Source organism: Garra rufa, chromosome 18 (genome assembly GCF_049309525.1).
Source record: "Garra rufa chromosome 18, GarRuf1.0, whole genome shotgun sequence".
In the NCBI taxonomy this organism is placed as follows: domain Eukaryota; kingdom Metazoa; phylum Chordata; class Actinopteri; order Cypriniformes; family Cyprinidae; genus Garra; species Garra rufa.
Window position 1 is genome coordinate 33,435,899 of NC_133378.1, and position 21,473 is coordinate 33,457,371.

Here is a 21,473-nt window from a genome sequence, read left to right on the forward strand (position 1 = left end):
CCACACTGGCAACAAATTACAAGCCGCTTCCGGTGTAAATAAAATCCACGAGCGTAATAAGGGAATTTATTTTATCATCATATAAAATGTTGAGATGGCAATGTTGACTTTTATTTGGTATTTGGAAACGAAAAAAAACATTTTACATCGTTAACAAGATCAAACAAAAGACAGCTTTCAGCTCATACCGTATATTGACCTATAGTTTGGGGGAGACTCCATTATAAAGGAGACTAAAGCAAAATAACATTGTGCAGCAGACAATGTGTTAAACATAAAGACAGTCACAATTGGACACAATCTAATTTATAAAATCTCCTTAAATTATGGACACTACAATAAAAACCTTTGGCGTACTTAAATGTAAAGCTATTTTTGAATAGCACACATAAAATCACCCCATTAACAGATATCCCTGAAACAATTGTTTAAAAAAACACCTGTTTCTGTGACAGCCCTAGGCTTTGAGAGAAAAGAGAGAGAGAGAGAGAGAGAGAGAGAGAGAGAGGGGGGGGGGGGGGGGGGTTAAGGGGAACAGCCCACGCTTTAGCCAATCAGAAATGCTTTTAAGCCTGTGAATCATTTTTCACATTTAGTTTAGCTGACATCGGGTTTACAGACATACAGTTTCACATCAAGCTTGGTCCTGGAGGCCCCTGCAGTGCACAACCTGAAGTTGTTTTTCCAAATGAATTTAATAATCATGTGGGCCAGAATCTATGAGATTCATTCACTTTTATGACCTTTGTAAATGCTTTTATTTTAAAGTCAGTATTGTGTTCTGTTTATAAGTCAACATTTTAGCAACCTATCGTCATTTTCTTCCCGCGGCCATTTGGAAATATTATGGGTGTGGCTTCCGGTCTCATCCACGTCCAGCTATTTTTAACTGTATGAAACAGCTCATTTTGCGGCTTGATATTGCAAACTGGTGTGTCTTATCATATTATGTTAATGTATTATGTTAATTATGAACACACTGGTTTGTAGTGCAAACTGTTTACTGCACGTTGTTATTTTTTTCGTTATTTCCCTACAGCTCAAGTCTCACCCATATGCTTACTTCCGCGATGAAGAAAAAGGTGAATAGAAAATCACAAATTTATAAGTGACGGGATGAGATTGGTAGACTGATTTTAGATCATTGATATTCAAACTACAGGTCCTTCCCTAAGTTCTCAATCTCGTCGAGGAAGAAATCCATGTCCTTGGTGGTCAGCTGTGGGGAAACAACAACCATGCGGAAGAAGTTGACGTTTTTGTCCATGGGCTGGTATCCCACCATCATTGAGCCACGCTTCATCATTTTCTCTTTGATGACTGGCGCCACCTGATGGCGTACATAGGGCATGACATTAGGAGCAATAGTTCAGAGCTGAATAATTACACTGGCAGTCAAGTTTTTGAACTGTAAGATTTTGAATGTTTTTTAAAGTAGTCACTTCTGCTTACCAAGCCTGCATTTAAGTGGTAATATTGTGAAATATTTTTACTATTTAAAATTACTGCTTTCTATTTGAATATATTTTAAAATGTAATTTATTCCTGTGATCAAAGCTAAATATTCAGCATCATTACTCCAGTCTTCAGTGTCACATGATACTTCAGAAATCATCCTAATATTCTGATTTGCTGTTCAAGAGAAATAGAAATATAGAAATATAGAGAATAGAAAGATCCAAAGATAAGCATTTATCGGCAATACAAAGCTTTTGTATCATTATACACTATACCATTAAAACCATATTACCATATTTTTGGGAGGAAAGAAATTAATACTTTTATTTAGCAAGGATGTTTTAAATTGATCAAAAGTGATGATAAAGACATTTATAATGTTACAAAAGATGTCTATTTCAGATAAATGCTGTTCTTCTGAACTTTCTATTCATCAAAGAAACCTGAAAAAAAATACTCAGCTGTTTTCAACATAATAAAAATTGAAAAAAAAAATTGAGCAGCAAATCAGAATATTTGTGATTACAGTGATGATGCTTAAAAATTAGCTTTGAAATCAAAGGAATAAATTACATTTCAAGATATAATAAAATAGAAAACAGTTATTTTAAATTCATTAAAATGTTTCAAAATTTTACTTTTTTGCTGTACTTTGGATCAAATAACTGCAGGCTTGGAGACTTCTTTAAAAACATTAAAAAACGTACTGTTCAAAAACATTTGACTGGTTGTGTAAAGTCTCGGCTGTATTATTTGTTCTACATTTAAACAAAACCAACCTTTGATAACCTTTCCTGGTAATCCGGACTGTTCTCCTTCCCTCTCAGACTGGGTGGAATATACCAGAAGCAAACGTTCACAAAATGCCCCTATTGGAAAGCACACGCCATATATAAATATATAAACGTGCATAATATTTACATAAACATAAGGATGCTGTTTTAGGTTTGTATATACAGTGCAACACTTTACCTTACAGACCAGCTTGAAATTGTCCCTTTTCTCCATTTCTTCAACTAAATACCTGGTGCAGACATAATATGGTATTAAAATAAGTACAAATAAATAAAATAATATATACAGTAACATTGAATTCTTTTATTTAATGTTACAAAAGATTAATATTTCAAATAAATACTGTTTTTTTTACTTTCTACTAATTAAAAACATATAGAAAAATCTATTACAGATATGCATATCAGAATGATTTCTGAAGGATCATGTGACACTGAAAACTGGAGTAATGATGCTGAAAAGCTTTGTCATCACAGGAATAAATTAAATTTTAAAATATATTCAAACAGAAAACAGCTACTTTAAACTGTAATAATATTTCACCAACCCATAACTTTTTAACAGTACTGTATATATTAAGAATTTACTGAAATGCATTCAATGATATTAGTCAATAGTGTTTAACCAAATGCAACACTAAAAAAACTGATAGTAAATTAATCAACATCAGTGCCTAACAGATGCATCAAATACCTTGCGAGGGCAAAGGCCTTATCCACTCGCTCTGAAAAGCCATGTGTTCCTATTGCTTTCCACATTAACCAGAGCTTCAAACAATCCACTTTGCGGCCACACTGGATGGATTTGTCTCCCGTGTCTAGACTTGTATCGTAGAACTTGTCTTGCTGGAATAAGTAGGTTGCTTTGGCATTGTGACAGTGCATTAACAGATTCTACAGATTGAGATGGAAAAGACAAAATTAGGAACAGTCCATTGCACTTGTGGGTATGCAGTGTCTATAGAAAATCATCATACCCTGTGAAAAACTTAACCTTTTGTCACATTACATATAATAAAATAAATAAAGTTAGGAAGTTAGGAAAAGGCTACAAAAAATTTCAAAGGCTTTAGCTATCCCTCAGAGCACTGTTCAGAAAATCATTAAGACCTGGAAAGCGTATGGCACCACCAGCACATTCCCTAGATCAAGCCATTCGTCCAAAGTGGCAGAGCAGGAGGACATTGGTAAGAGAAGCTACCCGGAGGCCAAAAGTGACTTACAAGGCTTTATGGCTAGGTCTGGTCAGTCTGTGCCAAAACAACAACGAAATGGCTTAAGCATAAGAAGGTGAATGTCTTTGAGTGGCAAAGTCAGAGCCCTAATCGAAAACCTGTGAAGAGAGCAGTCCTTTGCCGCTCACCACAGAATTTGACTGAACTTGAGCAATTCTGCAAGGAAAAATGGGCAAATATTTCCCAATCAAGGTAGTACAGATATTCAAAAAGATTGATGGCTGTAATTAAAGCAAAAGCTGGCTCTACAAAGTTTTAAAGGAACACTCCACTTTTTTTTTGGAAATAGGCTCATTCTCCAACTCTGATTTTCACCGTTTTGAAATCCATTCAGCCATTCTCCTGTTCTGGCGATATCACTTTTAGCATAGCTTAGCATAGATAATTGAATCCTATTAGACCAATAGCATCGCATTCAAAAATGACCAACAAGTTTCCATATTTGTTGTATTTAAAACTTGACTCTTCTGTAGTTATATCGTGTACTAAGACAGGGGGAAATGCAAAGCTGCGAGTTTCTAGGCTGATAAGATTAGGAACTACACTCCCATTCCGGCGTAATAGTCAAGGAAGTTTGCTGCCGTAATATGGCCGAAGCAGGCGCAGTAATATCAGAAATGAGTTCCCAGCTAGTTTAGCATTTGCACATGTGCTGCGTGGTATTACTGCTCCTGGTTCAGCCTTATTACGGCAGCAAACTTCCTTGACTATTACGCCGAATGGGAGTGTAGTTCCTAATCTTATCAGCCTAGAAAATTGAAGCTTTGCATTTCCACCGGTCTTAGTACACGATATAACTACAGAAGAGTCAAGTTTTAAATAGGACAAATATCGAAACTCGTTGGTCATTTTTGAATGTGATGCTATTGGTCTAATAGGATTCAATGATCTATGCTAAGCTATGCTAAAAGTGATATCGCCAGAACAGGAGAACGGCTGAATGGATTTCAAAACGGTAAAACTCAACTTATTAAATCGGGGGGAGTTGGAAAATGAGCCTATTTCCAAAAAAAGTGGAGTGTTCCTTTAAATCAAGGGGCTGGTGACTAGAGATGGGCACTCGAGTTAGTGACACGGACTTGAGTTGCATTTTTATAGAGAATGGGAATCTACGGCCATGTTTGGGGACACGCTAAGTAGTGTACAATGATAACAAATACAAATCACCAGAGGAAAAAACGGCTACATTTGCTTTATTATTTTAAAGAGCTGCTTGTATTTGTACTTTACATTTACAGAGCTATATTATGACACACTTCTCTAGTAAGTTTCGTCTCTGTGTGAAGACGCCGCAGGTCATAGCGAAGTGAAGTAAACTTGCAGTTCTGAAATCAATGATATTGTGAAAGCACTACACCGAATAACTTTTACTGGAATTAAATGGAACAAATACAGTTTCTCATGAATCAGAACTATGAATCAGCAGTTGATTTATGAACACGGAGAATGATCGTAACGAGCTGTATCATGCATAACATTCCCAAACGCGTTTTATACATTATTCATAGCGTGAGCACTAACACATTCAAGTGGATCAGGGATTATGAATCTGTTATAACTAATAAATACAAATGACGAAGCCAGATTTTGGTGAAGTTGTTTATTTTCATTGAGCTGCTTTCACCATTGTGTTGTTTCAAGCTGAAAAGCAAAAAAATGTGCTTCTTGTAGGTTTATTATAATTAATGTTGTTGTTATTGGAATATTGTTGTTAGATGGCTTGGATATAATTTAAACATTAAAACTGCTGGTTATCTTTCTTTTCTGCTCAAGATGAGAACTTTTTGATTATTGTAGACATGTTTAGTAGATATTGGTTTTAAGTAAAAAGTATAGATTTCAGGAGGAAAGCCCTGAACAGAAACAGTATTTTTGTCACAAGGCCTCGCATGTATCTAAATGTAAATACAATATATGTCTTTTTTTTTTTTTTTTTTTTGTCCGGACCTCTGCTTAGAAGAAAATATAGAGGCCATGCCTCTTGGAACTTTAATTGAATTTAAAGACTTATATCAAAAATAATTACTTTATTTGTAAAGGACCCTAATATAATCTGATTGTGGAAAAACTGTTTTGAACATGGTAAGTTGACCAAAGACTTGAGACTCGACTCAGACTCGTGACCAAAGACTTAAGACTCGAATATATCCAAAGACTTGAGACTCGACTCAAACTCGTGACCAAAGACTTGAGACTCGACTCAGACTTGTGACCAAAGACTTCAGACTTGAATGGGATTTTTTAGCAACCCATGAAATGACTTGAGACTCGACTCAGACTCGTGACCAAAGACTTGAGACCTGACTCAGACTCGTGACCAAAGACTTGAGACTCAACTCAAACTCGTGACCAAAAGACTTGAGACTCAACTCAAACTCGTGACCAAAAGACTTGAGACTCGACTCAGACTTGTGACCAAAGACTTCAGACTTGAATGGGATTTTTTAGCGACTCATGAAATGACTTGAGACTCGACTCAGACTCGTGAACAAAAGACTTGAGACTCGACTCAGACTTGTGACCAAAGACTTGACTCAGACTCCAGCAACAAAGACTTCAGACTTGAATGGGATTTTTTAGCAACCCATGAAATGACTTGAGACTCGACTCAGACTCGTGACCAAAGACTTGAGACTCGACTCAAACTCGTGACCAAAAGACTTGAGACTTGACTCAGACTCGTGATCAAAGACTTGAGACTCGACTCAGACTCCAGCAACAAAGACTTCAGACTTGAATGGGATTTTTTAGCAACCCATGAAATGACTTGAGACTCGACTCAGACTCGTGACCAAAGACTTGAGACTTGGCTCAGACTCATGACCAAAGACTTGAGACTCGACTCAGACTCGTGACCAAAGACCTGAGACTTGACTCATACTCATGACCAAAGACTTGAGACTCGACTCAGACTCGTGACCAAAGACTTGAGATTTGACTCAGACTCTAGCAACAAAGACTTCAGACTTGAATGGGATTTTTTAGCGACCCATGAAATGACTTGAGACTCGACTCAGACTCGTGACCAAAGACTTCAGACTGGACTCAGACTCGTGACCAAAGACTTGAGACTCGACTCAGACTCCAGCAACAAAGACTTTAGACTTGACTCGGACTCCAGGTTAAAGACTTCAGACTTGACTCAGACTCTAAGTTAAAGACTTGTGAACATCTCTGCTGATGATTTTTGTAACCCTGAACTGTGTTTTTTCTTTCATTGGTTTGATGTAAGACCAAACTTGTTAATAAAGCTGGAAAACGTTTGGAATGAGGTTTGATTTCAGGCTGTATAATAAATAAAGCAACTAATTCAAAGGGGTATGATGATTTTCTATAGGCACTGTGTGTTCATTTACCTAATAAGCTAAAACACTGTATGAACTGACTTGCACGTGGTTAAAAGTAAAAGAAAAGACAAACATGCAGTCTACAAGCATTCATACCGTGGTGTCCTTGAACAAAACCACTGAGCACTGCAATCCCGCAAGAAGCATTTTGTGAGGGTTCCAAGTCACAGAGTTTGCTCTGAGTGTTAAAAAAAACAAACATTAAAATGATATAGTCAAAGAAGGGCTACGTCTCCCAAAACACATTTTTTCAAGGCTCATTTTGTAAACCCACAGTACACAGAGTTCAAACCTTTCTATTCCTGCAACCAGATGTTTGTGTTTTTTGGAAAACAGCACGCTTCCTCCCCAAGCAGCCTGTGAAGGAGAGAGATCCAGATTGTAACAGTTAGGACCGGTAGAATTTCTGCAAAACAACTGGATGCTTTTAAAGTGAGGGTCACATGCATATAGACATGTTAAACAACGATGTTACACAAGGTAAACATGCTCTACTCACATCAATGTGCATCCAAATGCCGTTTCTTTCACTTATGTCAGCTATGCGGTTTAGAGGATCAAAGGCACCCTGCACTGTTGTTCCCGCTGTGGCATTAACAAAAAACGGAACAGCATTCTGAAGGAGAAACATTAGTAATACACCATTAACTTCTGACCCTTGGATATTTCATGCAAAAAAGTGATTTGTCAGCCTTATGTATTTTCAAACATGCATGACCTTTTATTTCCATAGAACACAAAAGGAGATGTTTAGCCTAATGCTCATGCTGCTCTTTTCCATACATGAAAGCAGACAATTAGATGAATTGTCGCAGAGAACAATCTTCCTTTTGTGTTCTCTGGAAGGAAGAAATTCAAATGCATTTGGAAAGAAATAATAAATTATAACAGAGTTTTGTTTTTGCGTAATTTAACTTATCATTTATACAACAACTTCAAATTTACCCTAATAATTCATTATCAAATTTCATACAACAGTTCTTTTCTGGTCCTCGAATCTGATTGGCTAATAAGAGTGCGATATTAGAGTGCAACAGAACTACAACAGCCATTTTACTGTTTGTAACTGCATCACTCTGCTTCCACAGATGCACAAATCCACTTTCATTTTTAAAGTATCACTGTTTTTGTGTCACGGAATGTATTTTTAGAAGGTTTTTAGGCGAGAATGTATTTGTTTATAACTTAAATATGCAGTTTGTTACATCTATTTAAACTTAAATACTTTTATGTTGAAAAGTAAACAGAAGTTATTTTTATTTTCAACAACAGCTTGAAAGAAATCACCCTTAACAGATGAAAGGATATTAACGTATTAAAGATATCACTTTCCTCAGTGGCTATTCAAGCTAATGTTTTATTGTGAATATGAGATTGAGCTGAAGAATGAAAGCTGTATCAGATTCAGGTAATCACACTTACTCAGTCTATATCTCTCTCTGTTTGGTCTTATTAATCTATTATTTGTTCCAGAGCAAATAGTTTTGGCAAAATCTCATCATATTTATGTAAATTCAGTCTGTATATATCAGAGCGCTGCTACTTTTGACTGAATTGGCTAGCAACTTTTATGATGTCTGTTGTTTTTAATTAAATATTTTTATTCAATAAATCATATTTAATATAAATAATAGTAGTATTTATTAAGACTATTCAGTATTTAGAAATGGTGAATGTGTTTGTGATGGTGATTTTAGTTACATTGCTCTGCTATTAGATGGTGACAAGACTGTTTTTGCGAGTCAGCAGTAAAGACTTTCATGTTGAAAAATAAACACTGTTATAAACAGAAGTTATGTTTATTTTAAACAACAGCTTGACAGGAGTCACCCTTAACAGATAAAAGGATATTAACGTTATGACAAAGATATCGCTTTCCTCAGCGGATATTCAAACTAATATTTTATTGTGAATATGAGATTGAGCTGAAGAATGAATGCTGTATCAGATTCAAGTAATCACACTTGCTCAGTCCATCTCTCTCTCTCCAATATAGTGAGCTTTTAATACAGTAATGCAATAAGCTTCCAGTGAAGCATATCAATGTTTCTTCTTTACTAGTTCTAAAGTGACATTTTCGAATTAGTAACGGAGGCTTGGGCTCAGCTGTTAAACTGTCAAACTTAGATACGAATCTGTGGCAGAAGGAAGCAGTTCTGCATAAAAGATGGTTTTTAAAGTTACTCCATTGTTGTTTCTTATCTATTTACACACTTGTGCTGTTGAACTGTTGTATAAATGCAATATCACACTCGTAGACATGAGATATGGCTGTTTTCTACCTATGCCGAATCACAGCCGTGCCAATATACAGCCATATCTCATATCTACGCGTATGATATTGCTCATATATACATTGCAATTTAAAGATTTGGAGTCAGTAAGGATGCCTGGAATTAATAAAAATGTAATGACATCTATAATGTTTTACATTACATTCTATTAATTCTAAAAAAATTGTTGAAAAAGGATATCATGGTTTCCACAAAAATATTAAGCATGAATGATTTCCGAAGGATCATGTGACACTAAAATTTCAGCTGTGCATCACAGGAGTAAATAAATTTTTTAAAAGTATAATAAATAGAAAAAACATTTATTTTAAATTATAATAACATTTCACAATATTATCATTTTTTAATCAAATAATACCAGCCTTGCAAGCAATAATAATAAAAAAAAAGACTAATTTAAAAATTTACTTGTGATTTTGCCTGCACGATTTTTGCCTCCAGTTCCTCTGGTATCATGCTGCCGCTGTAGAGAAAGAAAGAAACATTTTGAACTATTTAAAGTGAACCACTGCTTTTTCCAAAATATGTCAGAGATAAGTTCCTGTACCTCTCATCCACTTGTACAATGAAAATATTGTCGGTTCCGATACCAAGAAAAGCAGCTGCTTTTTTCATTGAGTAATGACTCTAAAAGACAAAATAAAATAACATAAAATTTGATGGCACAGTTTTGATAATTCTGCACCTTTTGAATCTAAGATTAGAACAAGTAAAGGTCATTGCACACTGAGTTCGAAATTTTTGCATGTTAAAAATAAATACGACCTCATGTTGTGTCAATCATATTTACACACTGCCTCCGAAACTTTCGTCCATCAAAAAAGGTTCGGATCAGGTTCGATTTTCTGCATTTTTTGCATCCGTAAAAAGCATTTCGATAGGAAAGGATGATGAATACAAAAAAAAAAAAAAAAAACACTTTAAAATGCATACTAACATTTCGGACTCTTGTCTTATTACCTGCTTTGATGTAAATACAGCCATGCGTGGTGTGGCCCACAAGCCTTGTGTCTTCACTTGAGGGAAGGCCCAGTATCGTGCGACGTTCATGGCGTACATGTTAGATATTGAACCCCCCGGACAAAATATCCCATCCCCTTCTGACCAGCCAACCAGAGAGCGAAGCTTACACAGTACTTCCTCCTCCATCAGGACAAACACCGGAGCCACTTCATAGGTGTATCTGTAACAACCTCACACTGAGTATGTTGCATATTGATCAGTATTAATATTTATTAAAGAAAAATATTTGAAGAACAGATTGGAGAAATATAGCATTACCTACATCAGTGGTTCTCAATCCTGGTCCTGGGGGACCCCTTCTCTGCACATTTTGCATGTCTCCCTTATTTAACAAACCTGATTGAAATCATCAGCTCGTTAGTTCAGTTTATGTATCTCTCTCCTAATGAGCTGATGATCTCAACAGGTGTGCTCCCCCAGGACCAGGATTGAGAACCACTGACCTACATCACTTGATGTCACCAGTTAATCCTCTGCAGTGAATGGGTGCCGTCAGAATGCGAGTCCAAACAGGTAATAAAAACATTACAATAATCCACAAGAAAGCCACAGGACTCCAGTCCATGAATTAATGTCTTGTGAAGTGCGAAGTTGAATGTTTGTAACTGATGGATTTGTTTTTTACAATCATGCCGCTTTTCACTTCACAAGACTTTGATGGACTGGAGTTGTGTCGACTACTTGTTGATTATTGTTAAGCTTTTATCAGCTGTTTGGACTCTCATTCTGACGGCACCCATCAACTGGTGAGCAAGTGATGTAATGCTATATTTCTCAAATGTGTTTTGATGAAGAAACTAATTCATTTACATCTTGGATGGCCTGAAGGCAAGTACATTTTTTAAATTAATTTTTAGTTTTATATTTTCTGTTTTCATTTGAAGCGGTTTTGTTGTTTTTGCACATTTTATTTATATTTCATCAATTTTTTTCCTATCATGCATGCAAATACATTGGTTTTAGTTAATGATAACACTACTGTCTGTATTATCTAAAAAATCCAGATCCTAATGTAATCAATCTCTAATCAATACAGTTTTGGAACCAGTGGCTCCAAGCTGTTATCAAACCGTGTCATCTGATAACTTCAAGAGTTACGTAATACTACGACACCCAGGTTTAATGGATCACTTCAGCAACAGTGTAATAGCTTACAATTTACTCAAAGATTATGTACTCGTCAGCTAGTCAAATATCATACAGACCCTTTTATAACCCTCATCTGAGAACCTAAGATGGCATGTTCGCTGTAACACATTAACACAAACACCTGAAAATGAATAAATTAAAGTTCATTCACACGTACTGGCTGGTGTTGAGGGTTTCAGTGAGGAGGCGTCCTGTCAAAGCATGGTAGTCCACACCAGCAAACAGCTGATTGAAGAACCGAGGATGACCTGTGAATGAGAAAAGATTTAGGAGGAATAAATGTAATCATTTCAGAATGAAAAACCCATACAGGTTTGTTAATATGTGACCCTGGACCACAAAACCAGTCTTAGGTAGCGCAGGTATATTTGTAGCAATACCCAACAATACATTGTATGGGTCAAAATGATCGATTTTTCTTTTATGCCAAAAATCATTAGGATACTAAGTAAAGATCATGCTCCATGAAGACATTTTGTACATTTCCTACCATAAATATATCAAAACTTAATTTTTGATTAGTAATATGCATTGTTAAGAACTGGACAATTTTAAAGGCAATTTCGATTTAGATTTTTTTTGCACCCTCAGATTCTAGGTTTTCAAATAAGTTGCATTTCTGCCAAATATTGTCATATCCTAACAAATCTCAATTTTAAGAAATTGACCCTTATGACTGGTTCTGTGGTCCAGTGTCACATATGCAATCCAAATGCATACAACATACAAGTTTTAACACTGTATCTCGCCACATCTCGGACCCTCTGCAGTAACTGCTCATGAGATTCCCCATGTTCTCTGAGATCAAGGTCCATAAGCGCTCTCAGCTGATCTGGATCTTTCCACTCACACACCTGTGAAAGACATGCAGTTGATCTCATAAGATAAGATAAGATAAGATAGGAAGACCCAGTTGTTGTTAAAGTCTGTGTAAAGGCAATTCAGAAAATGGCTTCTAAACACAAAGACTGGGAACTATGTAGTACAGAATTGTGTACTTAGACCATTAAGCAATTTTTCACCAGTTCTGTTCAGGATTTTTTGGGCCAGGGCTGAATGCACTAAGCATGGCCCCGCCCCTAATACTATAATTACTAGAGTGCATTAGCATTATTGGTTCACCTGCTCAATCACATGGTATTTTTATTACCATCAGTTACTACAGTTTTTTTTTTAATTTACAGTGTTTTTTTAATCATTCAAATTTGGCTGGGTGGTTAATAACACATCTTTGTAAAACATGTGCCAAATTGGCTGTGCGGATCACTCTGCTGTGGCGACCCCTGATAAAAAGGGAGCAAGCCAGGAGAGAGAGAGAGAGGTTAATAACACATCTTTCTGTGGTGTGACAACCTCAGAACACACATTTAGCCTAATATTGCTTTACACAGACCTTCTCCTTCAAGTCAGTTCCTTTGTGAAGAATTTCCTCCATGATCACATTGAAAGCCTCAGAAAGGAACAGCTTCCCATCTGACTCATACATGTTGCATTCTTCCAGGTGAACATGGCCATTCATATTTTCTGTGAGATTTAAAAAGAACACCCATTAATAAATAAGCAAAAGCAGCAAATGCAATATGACAAAATGAATGAATTAATTCATTGTAAGTTAATAATAATCACAAAAACAAATCCTGCTCCTCCTAATATCTACCTTTTTCCTCAACGTGGAAGTTACCCTGCTAAAAAAAAACCTAGCCAAAACCAGCCTGGTTGGCTGGTTTTAGCTGGTCATCCAGCCTGGTCTTAGCAGGTCATCAGGCTGATTTTACATAGGTTTTGGCCACTTAGCTGGCCAGGCTGGGAGACCAGCTGGATCAACCAGCTAAAACCAGCTTGACCAGCCAAGCCAGGCTGGGAGACCAGCTAAAACCAGCTACTTCCAGCTTAAACCAGCTAAGACCAGCAAACTAGCTAAGGCTGGTTTTAGCCTATGGGTGAGACTTCCGGTTCATTATCCACTATAACAAGAGAGGGAGAACAACCTGCAGTAAACAGTAAAACTGCCCGTTTCCACCACTGAATAAAAAATATAAAATTGTTTTTGCGACTAACAATTCCAACTTTTTTCTCAGAGTTGTGTGATACAAACTAGCAATTCCAACTTTTTTCTCAGAATTGTGTGATACAAACTAGCAATTCGGACTTTTTTCAAAGAATTGTGAGATATAAATCACAATTGCGAGTTATGTCGGCGCCAATAGCCGTGTGGTTAGCGCGCCGACATATAGCGCTGTTGCGCTACGGGCGTCCCGTGTTCGAATCCCGACTCGAGGACCTTTCCCGTTCCCGCCCCCTATCTCTCACCCACTTCGCTTCCTGTCCTATCTGATCTGTCCTATCATAATAAAGGCAAAAAGGCCAAAAAATAAATCTAAAAAAAAAAAAAAAAAAAAAAAAAAAAACAATTGCGAGTTATAAAGTCAGAACTGTGAGATATAAACTCGCAATTCTGTGAACATATCCATCTTATTTTTCTCCTCAGAACAGGACTTGATAACTCGCAAGTGCGAATGAGGAAATAAGTCAGAATTGCGAGATACAAACTCACAATTGGGAGAAAAAAAGGCAGAATTGCGCGTTATAAAGTCAGAACTGTGAGATATAATCTCGCAATTGCGAATTAAGTCAGAATTATGAGATACTGTATAAACTCGCAATTCTGTGAACATATCCATCTTATTTTTCTCCTCAGAACAGGACTTTATAACTTGCAAGTGCGAATGAGGAAATAAGTCAGAATTGCGAGATACAAACTCACAATTGGGAGAAAAAAAAGGCAGAATTGCGCGTTATAAAGTCAGAACTGTGAGATATAATCTCGCAATTGCGAATTAAGTCAGAATTATGAGATACTGTATAAACTCGCAATTCTGTGAACATATCCATCTTATTTTTCTCCTTAGAACTGGACTTTATAACTTGCAAGTGCGAATGAGGAAATAAGTCAGAATTGCGAGATACAAACTCGCAATTGGGAGAAAAAAAAGTCAGAATTGCGAGATACAAAGTCGCAGTAGCGAGAAAATTATATCTCGCAATTCTGACTTTTATTTCTCGCAACTGTGTTTATATCCTGCAATTCTGACTTTATAACTTGCAATTGTGCATTTATATCTCACAAATAAGTCAGAATTGCAAGTTTACGTTAGCCTGGGTGTCCCCATGCTGCCTTCCGCGCAGCGCGATTTTATTCATGCTGGAAGGCAGCATGGAAACCATGGACCAAATTTTCACCTCAGATAGGGAACCAATCACAGAACGGGGAGGGAGCAGCAAGACGATGACGCCTTCTATGTGACTCACCGAAGCAGTTTGTTTATAACTATGGATCCAGCATGGCGGCAAGTTATCATTCGATGCAGCTGTTAACATGTCGCGCCTAAAAACGCGTGGAAAGCGCTAGGCGCGTCACTTTCTCTTTTCCAAACCGCTCTGTAGCTTGCACATGGAAAACGCGAGCGCGTCGCAACCGCGTCGCTTCCATTATGCGCGCGCATACCGCGCGTCTACATTTGAAATAACGAACTTTAGCTCGCAAAAGACGCGACATGTGAACGGCCCCTTAGATAGTGTTCTTAGTAGTTTAGAACGCAAGTTTATTGTCCGTTTAGTGTCCAAATTCACTCACTCGTTTTCATTCACTCCTTCAAGTGAACTGTACGAGTGGACTAATGTAGGGAATAGTGAATAGGGTATAGGGGGCGATTTCGGATACAGCCGTGGTTCCCAGACCACGAATCATGACGAAGTCAAACCGTGGTCTGGCGTTAGCCAGGCTAAGTTTACGTGACAATTCTGAGAAAAAAGTCAGAATGTAATGTAAGAATGTAAACTCGAAATTGCGAGAAAAAAAGTCAGAAGTGTGAGATAAAAAGTGGTGGAAACGAGCTTCCATAGTTTGCACTACAAACCAGTGTGCTGATCATTAAGATAATGCATTAACATAATCTGTTAAGACACACTAATTTGCAATATCAAGCAGCAAAATGAGCTGTTTTGTACAGCTAAAAAATAGCTGGATGTGAATGAGACTGGAAGCCAGACCCATAAAATGTACAAATGGCCACGCCTGTTACAACGTTAAGATGAAAACACTGCAAAAAATGCAACACTACTGTTTTTCATTTAATTTATTTCAATATTGTTTTGCATAGGCTATATGTTTAAGTTTAGATTTTTTTAAAAAAAAAACTATAAACCGTGACAAAATATAAGTAAATATAATTTATATATAAAGTGGCATATCAGTGTCATATCATAATAGCAATGCCTTATCGTTTTCACGTGGTTCACGGAACATCACAGGTGGTTTGTTGCTGGTCAGTGGTCAGACTGCAGATCAAGGTCGTCCAGAACTAACCGACCTGATCAACATCTACTAGGCTGACCCCGCCCCTACCAGCTGATCCATCATGTAGACCAGATCTAGACCAGACCAGACCAGACCAGTCTAAACAGTAAAACAAAGCTAACTACTGCGTACATGATTAAATTCTACGCATTATTTAATTTAAAAGACGTTAATGACTTGTATACACTCATTGCATTGTATATCGCGTTATTATACATTTTATAACTCATATTATCATGGTTTGATTGCAACACGTAATCATTACTATTAGTGTTCATCATCTGTTTTTGATTACACCATTACTGTTTTTAATATTTATACCATATGTACATCGACTTAACATACAGAAGTCACCACTAATAAGCTACTAAATATATTGTAGTAGCCTACTTTTTTTTTTTGTACAGCTGCTTTGCAACGATTTGTATTGTGAAAAGCGCTATACAAATAAACTTGAATTGAATTGAATATCAAATTAAAAAGCTATCAACCATAAAACGCATTCGTCTTCACCTGATGTTCCACTTCAGATGGACTCTAACTGGCTATTTGGTTGCCAAGCAGCACCAAGTCAATGCATAATAGCTACAGTATTCATCCGATGCGCACATCCAATCAGAACTCAGAATCAGTTTTACAATAAGCGATATAAATTATAAAACGTCATCAACGCCCCATTTCTTTTTTTTTCTATATGGAAATATGACACCAAAGAGCAAAATGGCTGTCAGAAAGAATGAAAAACACAAAGATTTAGATGTAATATGCAACTTTTTGCTTTGGTTAAATGCAATTTAATACATGTAATACGTTTTCCCTTAAGCAAGTTCTTTATTTAGGCTACTACACAACGGTGGTCGATGAAAGAACTGATGAAAGACCCCCCCCCCCTCCTCCTGCACACGCATAGTTTTCGTACAGTTACAGTAATGCATCACACTGGAATGCACAATTCAGCAAAACTATGAAATGACTGCATTCAAAAACAAACTTCTCACCTTTAGATGAACTCATTGTGATGCTTTATGTTCTTTCAGCACATGAAACTCTACTGTATCTGATGTTTTAAGGATGCCTCTAGAGACCCTCAGTGGTTCACTGCAAGATCCAGCCTTCATATACGTGGATGCACACGCCCGATTCGTCATTCAAGTGACATCCTATAATTGGATTAGAGTGATATGGGTGTGTCAACAAAAAAATCAATCTTTAACTTAAAAAAAAAAAAAGACTTTTAAATACCCAGGTGATAGGAGGACATCAAATGCATGCAATGGTCAAGTATAGGTAATTTCTTAAAATGCTGAGAATGAGCATCTTCTGTATTCTTACCGTCTGCAAAGCCATTAGATGTTTTTTTTTGGCAAGGTCCTGCATCTTAGTAGATAAGTTTGGGGCAGGTATATTTACTGTGCTAATCAATCAATACAACAATTTACATGTTATATAATGACACACACACACGTTCATTTAAATAAGCATGCTGCAAAACAGGGGTACAACGTTCAACATCTTCTAAACTCCGCAGTTGTTCTAAGTTCACATTAGTCCGTTGGAGTTTGCTGATGAAAGAAAGATATATCCCTCCACGTATGTTTGTCAGATTGCACAATGATCCCACGCACACTCACTCACAAGAGCGGAATGGAATGTCACAGGGTTCAAAAAAGCGTGGTCTAATGTGGATCTGTTTTCTTAAAGAATAAGCTTTTCCTATGGGGAAAATGGAACTTGTGAATACTTGCATGCATTTTGCTGTCAGCCAAAAAAAAGTCGTTTGTATTTTTTTTTTTTTTTTTTTTTTGCCCTCAAGGTATATAAAATACGTTTTAAAAGATGTACCAAAGAAATCTTTCCTGCATGTTCCAGGTTTTGGGTAAGATTTACCAGGTTAACCAAAACCTATACAATAAAACAAATCAAAACTGAACCAGTATGACATTTAAAAGGTACACGGATAACAAAAGCAGTTAAAGAAATAAATAAAATACAAACATTTAGATGACCAGATGAGACGTAGATTCTTCAACATAAAAAAATAAACTCTCCAGGAGCCAGCTATTTATAGCTTAAGCCTGTAAAACAATAAACCCAATACTGTACATCTTACAGATATCTAAATTACACACTAAAACAAGTTATAAAACAATAAAAAAATAACCTCAAACTTTTCTAATGACTCATTTAGTTCTCTTTATTTTATTTGCTTTACGTTTTTAAAAAAATAACCCATCACCACTGAAACATTATCAATTTACAAAACAGAAGTAAGATGTTAAAATATATAGAGCTACAAAAAAAGTAACATGAAATCCAATTAATGTAAGCATGATAACACATTTAAAAGGACTGTTCCCTCATCAGGACGCAGTCTAGTTTTATAATCCCAAAGCAAATGATTCCATGAAGTCTGGCAAGACTACTCGCTGTTTAATGACAGGCCTGTGCAATGGAATTGTACAAAGCTCCGCCTCCAATCCTATCACCTGCTTGGCATGCAAAACAAGGGTGAACAAGGGTGAACAAGGGTGAAAAACCAGGGTGAAAAATGCATCAGGGTGAAACAACGTGATACTTGCCGAGAGAGCGAAGGTCGCCGTTATGTTGCCAGATAGCGGTCTCTATTGGAACATAAAACTTTTTAGACTTCTGTCATAAACACGAGTCTTCCTTATCTGTGCATGGAATCGGTTCAAGTTGTAAGACTTTGATAAAAGCTTTCACATTCATTTACTTTTTTAAAAAAAGGAAAAGTGTTATTTTGTTGCATGTGTCAGGATGGAATGCTACAGTACACATCAGGCAATTTGTACCATAAGAAGGCAAACACAAACTCAAGTGCAATCTAAAAAGTAGGAATGGAACTTGATCTCACATTAAAATAAACTCAACAGGACAAACAATTAAGTAATAATGCCATAAAAAAACTAAGTATTGAAATAAAACAAAACAGTTTAACAGTTAATTCAGTCTTGCCCTTTTTGGATAAAAAAAAGAATTTATGCATTACATTTTTTTTTAAATGTAAGCATATCTGTGCATAAAAAAGCCCCCAAAAATTGAAATACCCGCATTTTAGCCTGGTGCGTTTGGAAGTATGCCCTATTATTTCAAGCATGTTGCTAGCTAACTTATACATAGCTTTTAACAAACAAACAAAAAATACAAAAATGAACAGTACACAGTTTTTAAATATAACTGACTAGCAGTTATAGCTCCCTCTAGTGGAATGTTTGCATGTCTGCAAAGTGCTACATATATATATATATATATATATATACAGTATATATATACACAGAGTGCTGCAGCTGTGACTTCAAAACCCCCAAGACTAATCGCCATAGGTTTTTACAATAGGGTTTTTAAGAGAATCTAATTTTGTCATATTTACTCATTATCAAGTTATTGTGGTTTTTAGCCAATGGACACAAAAAGAGATATTTTGAAGATTGTTGGCAACCAAAAAAAGTTGACGGTAGCCATTGACTTCCATAGTATGAAAAAAAGAAACACTATGGAACTGTTACCAACTTTTTTTAAAACATTAAAAAACAACTTTTGCGTGTTCAGAAATAAACTTATACTACTTTGGAACAAGAGTGACTAAATTATGACAATTAAAATTTTTTGGGTGAAGTATCCCATTAAATTCATGTGGATAAATCTGTGGTAAACTTGAAACTTGGATGGTTTGTTGTAAACTACACACACTCACCCCAAATGTTCTTACTACGAACATAAATCGTTAAAAAATAAGCATAATTGCTTTAAGTATTGGATCACTTTCAGAACAAAAATTTACAGATAATTTACTCACCCCCTTGTCATGCAAGATGTTCATGTCTTTCTTTCTTCAGTCGTAAAGAAAGTACGTTTCCTGTGGAAAACATTTCAGGAATGTTCTCCATATAGTGGACATCAATGGTGCCCACGAGTTTGAACTTCCAAAATGCAGTTTAAATGCAGATTCAAAAGGCTCTTAACAACCCCAGCGGATGAATAAGGTTATCATCTAGTAAAACCATCTGATATTTTCTTAAATAAATTAATATTTATACACTTTTTAACCACAAATGCTTGTCTTGTCTAGCTCTGCGATGCGTACTTTGTGTGCTCCAGTTCAAGACAGTTAGAGTATGTCGAAAAACTCCTATCTAACTTCAAAATCACCCTACATCGCTGTTTTACTTTTTTGTAAAGGGCATTTGACCCTCTTCACTTTTTAACACTTGGTCAGTACTTCTGCAGCGATGTAGAATGATTTTGAAGTTGAGTTTGAGAAAATGAGTTTTTCGACATACCCCAACTGACTTGAACTGGAGTACGCATGCGCATTGCAGAGCTAGACAAGACGAGCATTTGTGGTTAAAAAGTGTATAAATATAAATGTAAGAAAATGACAGATTGCTTCACTAGATATGCATTTTGAATCTGAATTTAAACTGCATTTTGGAAGTTCAAACTCACGGGCACCACAGAATTCCACTATATAGAGAACATTCCTGAAATGTTTTCCTCAAAAAACATAATTTCTTTATGATTGAAGAAAGAAAGACATGAACATCTTGGATGACAAGGAAGTGAGTAAATTACCCGTAAATTTGTGTTTTGGAAGTGAACTAATCCTTTAAGTGGCGAGTACTGTCAATGAACCTTTATCACAGACCTTGTTTTACATACTAAAAAACCCATGGCAAATACGTTTTTTGGGTTTTGCCATCACGCCTGCATCCCTCTATTAAAAGTCCTCTTAGTAGCCTCAGTTGTCTTCCAGCAGGAAGTTGAGTTTCAGAGCGTCAATGCCGTTTTCTTCTTGGGTTAGCAGGGAATGGAGATTAGCTGCCGTGGCTTTTTCCCTCTCACGCATGCTCCATTTTCGCAGCATGATGAAAACCCGCATTTTGTGGTGGCTGTAGTCCTCCTCGATCTGCTGAAGAGTGGTGGTGTTCATACCTAGTGCCATAATGCCCACCTCCCTCCAGCTGTTCCCAATACAGCCGGCAATCAGCATCATCTCCTTCTCGCTGACCATCCTAGAGTCTGAGAAAAAGCAGAGTTACGTAATGGAGCAGTGCAGTCATGAAGCGGCTACTGAATATGCAAAGCTGAGGTGTGTGTGTGACTCACTGTTATTACGCTGTGGCTCATTTTCCAGCATCTCCTGTCGTTTTTTTGCTGTCGTCTCTGATGGACCAACATTTACAAATGGATAACATATGCATGTATTAGAATATTTGAAGGCAATGCGGTAAACAGACATTAAATATATAGTATGTTTTAAATTAATACCTTGCAAAAGTATTCATACCCGCTTAAAGATTCTTAAAGCAAGATATATTTAAGTAAAATTACATAAAAAATACATTTTTGTTTTCTGTGAAATTGATCAAAATGATTCGAGTTTATAATTAAAACAACAAAAAATCAACTTAATTCAACAAAGGTGGTTTTCATTCCTCTTTGGAAAGATGTTTGTTCTTCTTTTAAACAAACTCACTTATTTTGTTCAGTTTGTCAGAAAACAAGACTTCATATGTTCGATTTGCAGGTCAAGTAAACCATCTTTTTTTATATCTATCAAATACTGAGAAAGATATTCAACATGCCATGGTTTTATAAATTAAAGACTTTCTGCTGCAATTTAGGACCTTTTTAGGCTTTAATTTGTAGAAAGGCAAATTCAGACTTTTTAAAGACCTGCAGGAAACCTATTATATATAGCGTTTTTTAAACAACACAGAACGTTTCAAAGAAGCTTCACATTAATAAAACAGAAAAACAGCAGTGTTTATGTTGTAAAATTGATCAATTATGAT

General features: G+C 36.4%; 2 protein-coding genes across 2 annotated transcripts in view; both read right to left on the bottom strand.

Moving 5' to 3' along the window:
* Nucleotides 1-54: 54 nt before the first annotated feature.
* csad (cysteine sulfinic acid decarboxylase) lies at nucleotides 55-16,794 on the bottom strand. The gene is made up of 14 exons (XM_073822597.1): nucleotides 16,656-16,794; nucleotides 12,694-12,824; nucleotides 12,028-12,154; nucleotides 11,458-11,548; nucleotides 10,089-10,311; nucleotides 9,676-9,755; nucleotides 9,537-9,591; nucleotides 7,334-7,450; nucleotides 7,127-7,191; nucleotides 6,931-7,012; nucleotides 2,947-3,146; nucleotides 2,431-2,482; nucleotides 2,238-2,327; nucleotides 55-1,330 (listed from the first exon to the last, which is right to left on the bottom strand). Exons 1-14 carry the CDS (start codon nucleotides 16,669-16,671, stop codon nucleotides 1,157-1,159), a joined length of 1,503 nt encoding a protein of 500 aa, XP_073678698.1. The 5' UTR covers nucleotides 16,672-16,794; the 3' UTR covers nucleotides 55-1,156.
* Nucleotides 16,795-17,825: 1,031 nt separating this feature from the next.
* Nucleotides 17,826-21,473, bottom strand: part of LOC141291211 (uncharacterized) — a 4,978-nt gene continuing 1,330 nt past the window's right edge. The window contains exons 3-4 of the mRNA XM_073823381.1: nucleotides 20,785-20,841; nucleotides 17,826-20,697 (exon numbers count right to left, since the gene is read on the bottom strand). Of these exons, the coding sequence (XP_073679482.1) occupies nucleotides 20,417-20,697; nucleotides 20,785-20,841 (338 nt within the window). The 3' untranslated portion in view covers nucleotides 17,826-20,416. The remainder of the gene's footprint in view (nucleotides 20,698-20,784; nucleotides 20,842-21,473) is intronic.

Coding starts and splice junctions, on each gene's coding strand:
- csad (XM_073822597.1), bottom strand. Junction 9,592..9,675: donor ATTGTACAAGTGGATGAGAG/GTACAGGAACTT, acceptor CTTTCTCTACAG/CGGCAGCATGATACCAGAGG. Junction 1,331..2,237: donor ACCAGGAAAGGTTATCAAAG/GTTGGTTTTGTT, acceptor GTACGCCATCAG/GTGGCGCCAGTCATCAAAGA.